At 40.5% G+C, this 13,877-nt stretch overlaps 1 protein-coding gene across 2 annotated transcripts in view; it reads left to right on the forward strand.

The window, feature by feature from the left end:
• ULK4 (unc-51 like kinase 4) overlaps window positions 1–13,877 on the forward strand; it is a 780,596-nt gene that overhangs the window by 558,996 nt on the left and 207,723 nt on the right. For both annotated transcript variants that reach the window (XM_011984288.1, XM_011984289.1), the window contains 2 exons: window positions 4,006–4,172; window positions 11,714–11,812. In XM_011984288.1, the coding sequence (XP_011839678.1) occupies window positions 4,006–4,172; window positions 11,714–11,812 (266 nt within the window). The remainder of the gene's footprint in view (window positions 1–4,005; window positions 4,173–11,713; window positions 11,813–13,877) is intronic.

The raw sequence follows: 13,877 nt of genomic DNA on the forward strand, positions 1-13,877 counted from the left end.
TTATGTAATGGCCTTCTTTGCCTTTTTTGATCTTTGATAGTTTAAAGTCTGTTTTATCAGAGACTAGAATTGCAACCCCTGCTTTTTTTTGCTTTCCATTTGCTTGGTAGATCTTCCTCCATCCCTTTATTTTGAGCCTATGTGTGTCTCTGCATGTGAGATGGGTCTCCTGAATAAAGCACACTGATGGGTCTTGATTCTTTATCCAATTTGCCAGTCTGTATCTAATTTATCCATTTTTTAAAGACCAGGTATTTTGGGATCCTCAGAAATCTTGCCTACCTCCTAGTTGCAAAATCTTCTCTTACATTTTCTACTAGAGCCTTTATAATTTTAGCTTGTATGTTTAGATCTATCATTCATCTGAAATTAGGTTTTGTATATTGTGTAAGGTAATGATCAAGGATCTCTCTTTCTCCCCCTATTTGGATACTTAGTTTTTCCTTACCCTTTTGTTGAAAAGAATTTTTTTCTGAAGAATTCCTTGTTGAAATTCATTTGACCATATAATTGTGGGTCTGTTTCTGGACTCTGGCATTAGAAATATCTGCATGAACTCTTTTTTCTTAAAGAGATAGATACTTCCTATCTCTGTTTACTGAATCAGTGACTCAGTAGCAATGAACACCCCGAGTGCTCAGACCATGGTCTCTAAGTACAAATTATCATTGAACGAAACCAGGGCTCCTTGTAGAAGCATCTAATAATGCCCAGTCAGAGGCAGGAATTCTATAATATAAACTCAGGGCACATTATTATAGCAGAAGCAAGAATACTTTCAAGGAGCTTTTTGTGGCCAAAGATAGAACATATTGAGCATACAAATGAATAGTGACTGAAATCAATTCAAACCCATAATATATATTATTTAAAAATCCAGTATATTCACAATGATGCTACAAAATGAATGCATTAGTAACTTTTGGTAGTTTCTGTCTTCCTCTACCTCTCCCACTTCATACTTTGTTTTTTTTTGGTAATTGCTAACACTCCAAAATCATTGTTCTGAAAGTGGTAAATGACAGGAAAGGATAAACATTTATCTTGCCTTTCCTTTTCAAAGTAACAACCCTTGAATCCATGGATCAGTTTTAGCATCACTGAGACAAATGACATATCTTTCTGAATAAGATGCAACAGGAAATCCAAAGAACCCAGCCCCAGGTATTATTGCCATAGGAATTGAACCTGAATTAAATCAAGTCTCTAGGTGCAATTACCAATTTACAGGACATGTAGGGATATAGGAACAATTCCATGAGAAAATCTAGAAGAAAACTGTTCTAATTTATCTGACAAATAAGTGGCATAAAAAATTGTAAATAGAGGAAGGACTTTTAGACATTAAAGGAGACTTAAGGTCCATGACCAAATGGAATTTGTGGAGCTGCTTTGCATCCTGATTCATAGAAACTAGTTGTAAAAAGATAGTTTGGAGACAGTTGAGGAGTATATTAAAAATACATTAATTTTTTAAAGTGGCAATGGTATTATAGTTAAAAACAAGTCTTTATCTGTTATAGTATACAGAAGTATTTACAGGAGAAATAAGATTTTTTCTGGTATTTGCTTTAAAATGCTTTTGAAAAGACAGATAAAATAGACACAATATTGATATTGTTGAAAAGGGTGATGAAGGTTCATTTTGCTGAACTGTCTCATGACTTTGTTTTCATAATAAAAAATTTAAACATGAAAAACATGCATTTTGACCCTGAAGTAAAAGTTTTGGCTATGAAGAACACTGTAAATATGCCTGAGATCAGCTTCTTAAAATCATATTAATGGGTTTTGCTGGCGTTATCACTGTTGTGAAGAAATATTTTTATCTCATACTTCATTTCTAATCTTATCTGAGAACCTTCCCTTGGGAGCTGATGACTTCAGTGTGTAAAATCAGAGCTTGGCATTTGTTGCCTGTTTTTTACACAGTAGACTGGAAATACTTTCTGTCCCAGCAGGCATTTGATTGCATTCATTCTTTGCACTCCTTCCTTGAAGACTGAATGAAGATCAAGAAGAACATTGATGCCCACTTGCTGTTTACTCTGAAGTAAGCAGTATGTAGATGGGTGCTCTGGGGCCCACCTCTGCCTCCTAAAGAACCGTATCCTTCTTTGCGGCTCACAGAGCTGGACTCCACCAGTACTCACCCCTTTTACCTTTGACCGTCTATGTGACATGTCACAAAGTCATCAGGAACTCCCAAATGAAAGAGTGCGGAGATGGGCGGATCACAAGGTCAGGAGATCGAGACCATCCTGGCTAACCCCGTGAAACCCCGTCTCTACTAAAAAATACAAAAAACTAGCCGGGCGAGGTGGCGGGTGCCTGCAGTCCCAGCTACTCGGGAGGCTGAGGCAGGAGAATGGTGTAAACCTGGGAGGTGGAGCTTGCAGTGAGCTGAGATGTGGCCACTGCACTCCAGCCTGGGTGACAGAGCGAGACTCCGTCTAAAAAAAAAAAAAAAAAAGAAAAACCTGTTCTTTTGCAGTGTGTATTTACCAAATACTGTGTTTTCAAGCCCTGCTAGTCTGTCTACAGCTCACAGATGCCAAGTGCTGATTCCTAGCCTGTACATGGATGATGCATTGTAACTCTAAGGAGAATGTCTGCTGGTGCAGTGCACATGCTGTAATAATTGCTTTTCTGCACTATGTATCATTGATGATATGGGTTATCAGACCTTGTCATTTGATAAGGAAATTTTGACAATAATTCATTCTACTTTCAAGTGTGTTTATTTTCAGCCTTGAAACTCAGTTTTGTTTTTGTTTTTATAAGCGTCTTAGCAGTTGTGTGAGACTTATACCTTTTTTTTTTTTTTTTTTTGCCACAGGAGGTATAACTTTGAATGATGCATCTATCATTCTATGTCACTGCCTTTAGTGACAAAATTGGTTCACTTTTGTAATCTGATAATTTTGTGATAATTTTGCATTTGTCAGGAAGACTGTATTTTTTTGCTGGAAGTGACAAGGTGCACTGTATAGAAGAGATGCCAAAACTTATATGGCTGCGCTTAGCTGAGTTTCCATCCAGTTGATCATTTGGATTAGGGACAAGTAGATTGCAGGTCCAATAAAATATAGCTTTTAATACATATCAAACTTTCTTGCCATGCTTTTCCCCCATCTGTGTGTGTAAAATATTTATCTTAGAATATTCACTTTTTTTGTGTGTAAAATATTTATCTTAGAATGTTCACTTTTTTTTTTTTTAAGAACATCTGAATTTATGCTCTACTGGTCCCAAATTTCTCATTCATCATTTAGGTTTATAACATTATTTCATGTTGTAATTTCACTTTTGTTGTATTTCATTTTTGTGAATTCAAAGGGTAACACTATATAATGGAATAAAACTGTCAATTTAAATGTAAACAGTAACACCCCAAAATGTGAAAATGTATTTATTGTAACAGACTGTATCAAACTAAACATCAGTAAAGAGCAACCACACCGTTAATATGAGGTTTGCAGAGACAAAGGGATGGCGCCTGGTAATTTCTAAATTTCAAATTTCTTATAATTAATCTTACATTTTTGGACTGCATTATTGAAACCACCCAGTTGCTAGACAGACCAGACCACTGGGTCCACTGTGGCCCTTGATCATGCACTAAAGAAAACTGCCTTCAAACAAGAATCTGGGGACAGTTGCTTTCCTTCAGTGTCAGGGAGTCCTCAGACCCTGTGAAGCCTGCCTATGTAGGATGGTGTTTCTCAAGCTGTGGATTGGAACCTTTGTATCAAAATCACTTGGGGAACTTCTTTAACAAGTATTTTCCTAAGCCCCATCCCTGACTCCTTAGCAGACTCTCTGGGAGTGAGGCCTGGAAACCTGCATTTTAAACAACTTTCCTTAGTGAATCTGATAAGAGTACAGTTTAAGTATTGCGTAGGGTTTATGCAACATCGAGCCAGAATGCCTCTCTTTTTGGTTCATATGACACATTTGTGTACTTAATGATGAGATTTTTTTCTTTTCCTTTTTTGCCCTCAGGACTTGTCAGTCACATCTGTAACCTGCTCACTGAAACTGCCACACTGTGCTTGGATGTGGACAATAAAAACAACAATGAAATGGCAGCTGCACTGCTCTTCTCCCTGCTTGATATTTTGCACAGTATGCTGACCTATACCTCCGGTATTGTACGGCTGGCTTTGCAGGTAGAGGATCTGTTTTCCTGTGTCTTGAGCAGCCCTACTCCATTTCATGCTTCCCTTTCATTCTCTTCTTTCTTATCTCCCTCTATTGTGTCTTTACTTATTTAAAAGAATGTGTCATTCTATAGGGAGTGTCTTCTGAAGAGTCATCTTTGAGTGACCAATGTCAGGAACAGAGAATTTGATTAAAATCTTCAGGGAAAGAAGGAGAGGCCTACTACTAAGCAAAGACTTAGCAAGCATTAGCTGGGAAACCACTCCTGACTAAGGAGAGCATTTGCCTTAGGCACAATCCTATTTTGGCCAAGTAGTTTGCAGCCTTTCTTGTACTGAGGTGGCTCTCCAGTTCCCCCTTAGCAGGATAGGTCAGCTTTCTAGGAATAATGGATTGAGGGTTTGTGTACATACACATGCATATGTGTGTTTGTAGACACATACATACATATATAACTCATAAGCTCAACTTGCTTTCCCTTATGGCTGATACCATGGACTTGTGAGATGGTTTTGAGGAATAGAGGTGTATTCAGTGGCTATGGAAGAAGCCAATTAGCCATAAACTGTAACCTGTGTTTACTTAGCATCATACTCTAAGGCAGGAAGGAGATGTGGTTTTATAGAGTAGTTTCCTATGCCTGTTTTATTTAATGCTCTAACCAATGGAGTCAGCTGATATTTAGATCAAGTGGCAGGGCCAATGTGAATTTATTGTTATATTTAAAATCCTGATACAATTGCAAAAGATATATATCAAATGGTAGCATCCAAGCTTGGATAGACGCAGAAGCTAAAGTTGAAACCAAACTGTTCTGATAGCTTGCCAAAGTCACAGCAGCAGAGCCAAGGATGAATCCCTAGACCCCAGGATAGCCTCTGTTATTTATCATTATGATAAATGGTACCTTTTATCCACAGTTAAGTTGGTCAAGTATTTAGCTTGTCTAATGTGATTTAATAAATCCAAGATCCCCTCAACAAATATTACTAGTTACTAAGTATTTAACCCAAACTGTAAAGCCAGTAGATTAATTAAAAAGCCATGGCCTTTGAATTACCTAGCTGCTTTTATTAGCTCATTTATAAGAATTCCAGATTAACAGTAAATAATTGTTATATACTTAAATAATCCCTAATTGTGTATTTCTCCTATTTTTTTCCTCTCTGTTCTAGTAAGTTTCTCTTCAGAGAATATGGTTTCTTATTTCAGTTTCCATAGTGGTAGTTTTTTGTAATTCTTTGAGATGTAGTTGATAGTTACTCTTACAGGATACTTTGATGATAATCTGTAAAAGATTTTCTTGTAAATTATAGATGAAAAAAAAGGATCAGAAGTTAAAAATCTTCAGAACAATAGAAATTCTGTTTTTTACTATAAGTGATTAGGTAGATATTCAGGGATGTTTTAAAAGGAAACTCCTTAATACAAAATATTTTTGAATTTTCTATTTCCAACTTGCTAGTTTCCCAGTAGATCACTGCTTTTTATTGTTTTCATAGTCTTCAACACCACTGTACATTTTATTGCTATCATTTTTCTAAATCATCCCTCATAATATCTGCCATGTATTGCTTTTGGCCTTGACCACTGACTTTGATCTCCATGACACCTGGTGTCAATATGAAGGAGGAGTCGTCCTTGAGGCTGAATTAGGTGAAAGAGTTGAGAAAAGAAATGGAATGTGAATCAAAGACGTATCTGCCTTGAAACACTGAGCCATAAGTACTTTCCAAAACCCTAAGTCACCCCTTCCATTTATAGACATACTTCTCACACTGGAGATTCTTCTGCACTTGAAACCTATGTCTACTTCTAATAGGAGCTTCTTTAAAGTAGAAGAATTGAGAGAGGCCAGTGTTTAAAATTATAATGATGCTTAGATTCACAAAAGCATTTTTCCAGGGAGGAGAGTGGTATGATGCAAGTATGTGTATGGGGGAGCAAAGGCAGGCATGTGTCAGAATCTCCATCAGAAGTTCAGTCCCTACCCACTACCTTCCCCGTGATTTAGAACTGGTCCCTGTTCACCTCTGAATGTTATGTGTGAAAGATTATGAGACAGAGACAAAGTGCCTGAGACTCACTGGTGTGGTGGGGACATGTGGATCATGCAGGTTGGAATGCCTTAGATTCAAATCCCAGACATACCACCACCTGTATGACCTCGGGCAAGTTACTGCACCTGAGTATCAGGTTCCTCATCTGGAAGGTAGGTGTGATCACCACTCTGCTGGGTGGTTGTGAGACTTCAATGGGAGAATAAAATATATGTAATTATATATAGATGTAAAGTGGCATACATATACCTGGCCCAGTGAAGGTGACCAATAAGTGGTTACTGTATCATGAACAGCAACAAGAAGAAAGGTTCTTCCTTTCTTGTTTACAGGGGGTCTCCTGTGGGCCATGACTTTCTCATTTCTACGTCCTGGTGCATGGAAGAGCACTCAGTTCATATTTACTGACTAACTCCTAGCAGGCTTATGAGTTATTTTGTACTTATGAGCCTAGCATAGGGCTAGGCACCTGTACTTTCAGCAGGAATCTAGGGAGAAAGGGTGTTAGCTCTCAGGAAGCTTACAGGTTAATGGAGAAGACTGTCAACATACAAATAATGAAGCAAGTCTTCATCTTATTGCAAGTGTGAAAATGCAGCCATTGAAAGGTATTACATGCTGCAGAATGAATAATGAGGCAGGGGATGAAACCCAATTTTGAGATTAGGGAGGGCTTTTCTAGGGAAGACGAATATTTATTATTCTAATTTAGGTCACCTGACTTTCCATTCTGGGCCTTGTTGATCCTTTCTGAGGTGGTTTGGGGAAGCTTTTTACATCATCCTCCTGATAGTAGGACCATTAAACTGCTGTTGATTTGCAGATACATCAGTATTGTTGAAAGACCGTAACGTGGCTACTGAGTCTTTCTTAGTCTCACATACACATAAAGGCTATCCGTGATTGGGGGCTATTTTGGGGGGCTGTCTATTTTTAGCATCTCTTATAATTATCCAATCTGATTCCTTCATGGCCTTCCCCTTGTTGGCCTTCACCATGAGCTACCCTCTGCCTGGTTGTTGAATGCGGTTGAGATTTTTCTGTCATAGCCCATAGTCCTGATAGTTTCTCCCTTCCTTTGAAAACTTCAGTGACACCTCATTATCTAGAACTTTCCAACTCCTTGCCAAGACATTCAAAGGCTTATACAATCGAGCCCCAGGGTACCTTCCCAGCCCATCTGCCTGACCTCCATGCTGCCCATACCCCAACCAGACAGTTCGTTGCACTACCATCTTGTAAATGGATGCTGTGCTTTGTCACTCCTGTGCCTTTCCTCATGAAATTTCCACATGTGAAATATCTACACTCCATATGACTCCTAGTAGACCCCGTCCTCACTATCCAAGTGATGAAGTCAGTTGTGACATTATCCTACTTCCCTTCCTCACCCAAACTTTATTTCTACCTCTATTATAGCAGTTTTCATATTCTGCCTTAGCACAGTTATTTGGAACTTGTCATCTTTGTAGGTAAACCATGAGATCCTAGAGAATAGGGACTGAATCATATTCATCTTTGCATTGCGGACGTGCAACGTGATGGTATTTGGGGAGCATAGTAAGTGTTGAATTGAATTGATCGGAGCCACACCATTGACAGTTATGCTCCACTGTGTGCTAAAACCTGCTGGAGATATAAAGACAGGAACTGGGTTGGGCATGATGACTCATGCTTATAATTCCAGCCCTTTGGGAGAGGCCCAGGTGGGCAGATCACATGAGGTCAGGAGTTCAAGACTAGCCCAGCCAACATGGTGAAACCTCGTCTCTACTAAAAATAAAAAAATAAAAAAATAAAAAAATAAATTAGCCAGGTGTGGTGGCACACACCTGTAGTCCTAGCTACTCGGGAGACTGAAGCAGGAGAATCACTTGATGAACCTGGGAGGCGGAGATTTCAGTGAACTGAGATCATGCCACTGCACTCCAGCCTGGGTGACAGAGCAAGACTCCATCTCAAAAAATAAAAATAAAGGCTGGGCGTGATAGCTGACACCTGTAATCCCAGCACTGTGGGAGTGTGAGGCAGGCGGATCATGAGGTCCGAAGTTTGAGAACAGCCTGGCCAACATGGTGAAACCCCATCTCTACTAAAAATGCAAACATTAGCCCGGTGTGCTGGTGGGGACCCGTAATCCCAGCTATGTGGGAGACTGAGGCACGAGAATTGCTTGAACCCAGGGGGCAGAGGTTGCAGTAAGCCGAGATCGTGCCACTGCACTCCAGCCTGGACGACAGAGCAGGACTCCATCTCAAAAAAATAAATTAAATAAGACAGGAACTACTTGAGGAATTAACTGTCTCTTGTTCTTTATAGATGCCTTACCTCTGTGTATATTTAGCAGACCTCTATTGATTATCTGCTTCTGTGTGCTAGATCCGTGTAGCAATGCTAGATGTAAGAGAATTGTATTATACATGGCCTTTTTTTTTTTTTGATGCTGGGAAGCTGTCTTCTGTTATCTCATTTTAGGTAATGCTGTATTGCTATTTAATGTTAAATATGACTCAGAAATTGACAGGCCACCCGCCTTGGCCTCCCAAAGTGCTGGAATTGCAAGCATGAGCCACCACACCCAGCCCAGTTCCTGTCTTATATCTCCAGCAGGTTTTAGCACACAGTGGAGCATAACTGTCAGTGGTGTGGCTCGGATCAATTTGACACTCACTGTGCTCCCCAAACACCGTCATGTCGCACATTCGCGATGCAAAGGTGAATATGATTCAGTCCCCACCCTCTAGGATCTCACAGTTTAACTAAAAGGATGACAAGTTTCAAAGGAATGTCCACTTCTTCAGTTTGATACGTTTAAGGCTACTAAATGTATACTTCTACCTAAAGTTCTTCTTTGAAGTCAATATTCATATACCTAGCAGCTTGCTCAATATGACCACTAGAATTCCCCATAGACCAAAGCCAAACTCAAGATCTACCCCCCAAATCCATTTCCCTGCCAGCAAGCCCTGCCCCACTCACCCTGCCATGCAAACCAGAAACCTGGGAGGCATTCTTGAAATTTCCCTCTTTTTTATATCCCACATCTAATCTGTCACCAAATCATGTATATTTTACCATACATATCCAACTCATCCAATTGCCTCTCTCAAACCCTGTTGCTACCACCCTCGCCCAGGCTAGCTTCCTCTCTTGCCTGGGCTATAACAGCTAGGGGATTGCTAGGAGTGGGGTAAGTTCACACACAGCAATGACAAAAGGGAGTGAGTTCTGGAAAGGGGTCAGTGGGACCAGAGGCAAAATCAGAGGACCTGGATGGAACAGACAGTCATGATGTGGTGACAGGGACACCGGCCCTGTACAGGATGCACACAAAGGGTGGGAAATCCAGGAGCTGGGAGGCCGACATGAGGGAGTGTGATGTTGTGGAATTGGAGAGAGGCTGAGAGACAAGACGGGCCTAGGCCTTTGCATTTGATTCTGGGGGCTTCAGTGTTTATGGCTGCATCCAGGCAGATGTCCTTTTGTTGCACAGAGCTTCCTTTGTGGGCCAGTACTCTTGTGGGGAGAGTGGAATTTCTAATGTCTTTCTTTTGTGCCACCTCTCTGTTGTGCAAAGCTGTAGCATTCTCTTTCTTCTGGAACTCTTGGCAACTTTGCAAGGAGGTGGCCACATGAATACCGGTAGGCTGGATCGATGTTTCTTGGGGACTATGACGTATGACTATGTAGATCTTGGAGGATCTGGAGGACTGGGACGTCCTGGTGGAAAAAGTCCCACAGTGTTTCTTGTGCTGTGGCCCCATTTGCTTGCTTATATGTGTTTGGAAAGGAGGCACCAGACCCCTCACTGCTGCCTCATTGCTGATTTGCAAGACTGCCTTATCTCTCCCAGGAGGAAATCAATCTGCTCTAAGGGGTAATGTGGTAATATTCCACGTCAGATAATGTTTCAGAGGGCAAGGGATCAACGGCCAAGATTCGGAAAGGTTCGGGCCTCTTGGATAGTGCTGCACATTTGTTTCCTGAAAGGAAATTCTCTGCTTCTGATAAAGTCAGTCAGGGAAGTGAGAGGCAAGCTCCAAGCTAATGATGACCCTTGTTCTCCTCACCTGTTGAGATGTGCAGATTTTTAAAAGACAGGTGTCTGATGTGCAGGTTGTTAAAAGACAGGTGTCCGATTTTCAGTCAAGTTCTTCTGAACCAAAGAAAACAGGCAACTGAAATTCTGTCCATAGGCCAGAAGTGCAGAAGGAAACGAGGCATTTATGAGAAGGGCCCTGGAGTCCAGGTGAATGACTCAAGGCAGGGCAGCCTCTGGCCTGCTCTGTAGGCTCTGGCAAAGGTCATTATTGAAAAGTGGTTTTGTTTCTTCTGAGTAAAAGTGAAAACAGAGAGGAAGAGTGTATACGTATTATAGCAAATGCAAAAAATAATCCGTACCATTTTTCAATATAAAATTATTCATCTCTGTGATAGAAGTCTCCTTTGGAACTAGACAATTCTATAAAACCCCTGGGAGAAGACACACAATGTAAAAACCACTCACTCGTTTATTTTCATTGCCATTTAAGTCTACACATTCACAGGAATGTAGACCTGTATTTGAAGCCTATTCATGCTGTGATATGTTGGACAAATATTCTAGATGTTATTTGAGCATATGTATGCAATATAGAGAAGGAAAGCACAGCAGAATGCACTTGGTATGTATCATAATGTGCATAAATATGCTCAGAGGAGATTAGCATTTGTGACTTGGAGTCAGCCTGGGTTTGGTCCTCTGGCTTTGTCATCCATTGTCTGTGAGATGTTAGACAAATGACCCAGCTTCTCTAAAGTTCAGTTTTCTTCAGCACCTGGTCTCAGGATGGTTAAGATAAAGCGCTTTTGGCTGCGCGCGGTGGTTCACATCTGTAATGCCAGCATTTTGGGAGGCTGTGATGGGTGGATCATGTAAAGTCAGGAGTTAGAGACCAGCCTGGCCAACATGGCAAAACCCCGTCTCTACTAAAAATACAAAAACTAGCGAGGCATGGTAGAAAGAGCCTGTAATCTTAGCTACTTGGGAGGCTGAGTCAGGAGAATCGCTTGAACCCAGGAGGCAGGGGTTGCAGTGAGCTGAGACCGTGCCACTGCACTGCAGCCTGGGTGACAGAGCGAGACTCCATCTAAAAAAAAAAAAAAAAAAAAAAAAAAAAAAAAAAAAAAGATTAAATCCTTCCCCACTGCAATGTATGGGACATCACCATTATTCCTCCAGCAGCAGCAACCTTTGTAACTGCTTTATTTATGTGCTGTACAGAGGTCAGCCTCTGTAGCCTGAGCTGGTGGCAGTGGCAATAGCTACACTCCTTGTGTCATAACAAAGCATAGTATCTCTTCTGGGGCCTCCATCTATTCCATCCTTGGGAACCGAGGTAGAATGTTTCCTCAGCCCCTTGTGTCTGCCAGACAGAGTGGTCCTGTTTCCTTTAGCCAAGCTGACTAATCACCGAGACTGCCTTTCATTTCTCTTCTCCCTGTTCCAGGCCCAGAAGTCTGGCTCAGGAGAGGACACTCAGGCTGCAGAAGACCTGCTGCTGCTCGGCAAACCTTTGACAGACCTGATTAGCCTGCTCATTCCGCTGGTAAGAGCTCACCCGTATGTCTTTTGGAGCATTACTGAAGTTGAAGTAATTGTATTTGAATTTCATGATCCCTTGAGTTTCTGTGTTATTTTCATTCCCTTCAAAACTAGAGCCAAAAGAACTTTCAGAAGATTATTTGGCCTGGAAAACTAAATCTCTACTTTATTTTAAAGCCAGGTGGCTTATTTATTTAAATAGATGTTTAGGTAAGGCAAAAATCTCAAAAAACTCAAATCTAATTACTTTCTTAATGAATGTGAGGTAAAAAATTCAACAAATGAATTCTAAGAAGAAAGAAGAAATTGCTATGGGAATCAATTTCTTTTCAAAAAGATATTTTAGAGTTTGACTTGGCATGCAGGACTCCCCGAGAAATGCAAAAGCACAGACACAGACCTAGGGCACACCCCCTCAACCTCAATAGAAATGGAATGAAATAAGCAAAATTAAATAAAAACAGGTAAGACTATACAAGACCATTGAATATACAAAAAGAGCTCAACAGAAATTCAGAGTTTGGACGTATTAAACAGTTTTAGCCTAGCACTTTGGGAAACCGAGGTGAGTGAATCATTTGAGTCGGTCCAACCTGGCCAATGTGGTGAAACCCCGTCTCTACTAAAAATAAAAAAAAATTAGTCCAGCGTGGTGATGCACACCTGTAATTCCAGCTACTCGGGAGACTGAGACAGGAGAATCACTTGAAACTGGGAGGCAGAGGTTGCAGTGAGCCAAAATGATGCCACTTCACTCCAGCCTGGGTGAAAAAGCAAGACTCCATCTCAAAAAATAAAAAATTTAAAGAACTATTTTAAACATATAATTTCACTGCCTACAAAACTTCCCAGTCTTGTAGGAACAAAATCAAATTATTGTTCCTAATTAATTTTAACTTTATATTTTTGCCAATTCTATCATCTTTAAAAATTTTTTTTCATTATTTTTTTTTGAGACAAAGTCTCGCTCTCTTGCCCAGACTGGAGTGAGGTGGCATGATCTCAGCTCACTGCAACCTCCACCTACCAGGTTCAAGCAATTCTCCTGCCTCAGTCTCCCAAGCAGCTGGGATTACAGGCACCCACCACCATGCCTGGCTAATTTCTGTATTTTTAGTAGAGACAGGGTTTCACCATGTTGTCCAGGCCAGTCTCAAATTCCTGATTTCAAGTGATCTGCCCGCCTCGGTCTCCCAAAGTGCTGGGACTACAGGTGTGAGCCACCACGCCCAGCCTAATTTTATCATCTTTCTAGTTAAGAACATCTAGTTGCCCTTTCTTAAATGGAATTTTTCTATGATATCCATGTTCCATGGAATTATAAGTTAGAAACTACATGGAAGATGAAATATGAGAAATAAAGTGGAGTGAACAATAACAGTAATGATGCAAGACAGTATTGCGTGCAGAGTTCATGGGCATGGGCTCAGCTTAGCTCTGCCACTTACCAGCTATGTGACTTTGGACAAATATTAAGTAATAATATTGCTTAATTTATTGATGCCACAGTTTCTTCATCTATAAAATGAAGTTAGTAATGCTAATGAGATCATGAAATTATTTTGAGGATTAAATGAACAGTACCTGGCATATAGTATATGCTCAACAAATATAGCTATATAAAAATTGATACAGGCCAGGTGTGATGGCTTATGCCTGTAATCTTGGCACTTTGGGAGGTCGAGATGGGAGAATCAACTGGGTCCTGGTATTTGAGACTAGCCTAGGCAACATAGCAGGACTCCGTCTCTATAAAAATGTTTAAAATTTGGCCAGGTGTGGTGGTGCACACCTGTAGTTCTAGCTACTTGGGAGGCTGAGGCTTGAGGATTGCTTGAGCCCAGGAGTGTGAGGCCACAGCCAGCAATGATGACACCACTGCACTGTAGCCTGGGCAAAAGAGTGAAACAGTGAGACCCTGTCTCAAAAAAAAATTAAATTAAATTAAATTAAATTAAATTTTAAAAAATTTAAAAAATACACAATTTCACCACTGTTAACCAGTGTTGACAATGAGCTAGATTCTATTAGTGCTTTACCTTTGATCTTATTTAGCCCTTCTTTCCTTA

The sequence above is a fragment of the Mandrillus leucophaeus genome, unplaced genomic scaffold (genome assembly GCF_000951045.1).
Source record: "Mandrillus leucophaeus isolate KB7577 unplaced genomic scaffold, Mleu.le_1.0 Scaffold265, whole genome shotgun sequence".
Classification (NCBI taxonomy): Eukaryota; Metazoa; Chordata; class Mammalia; order Primates; family Cercopithecidae; genus Mandrillus; species Mandrillus leucophaeus.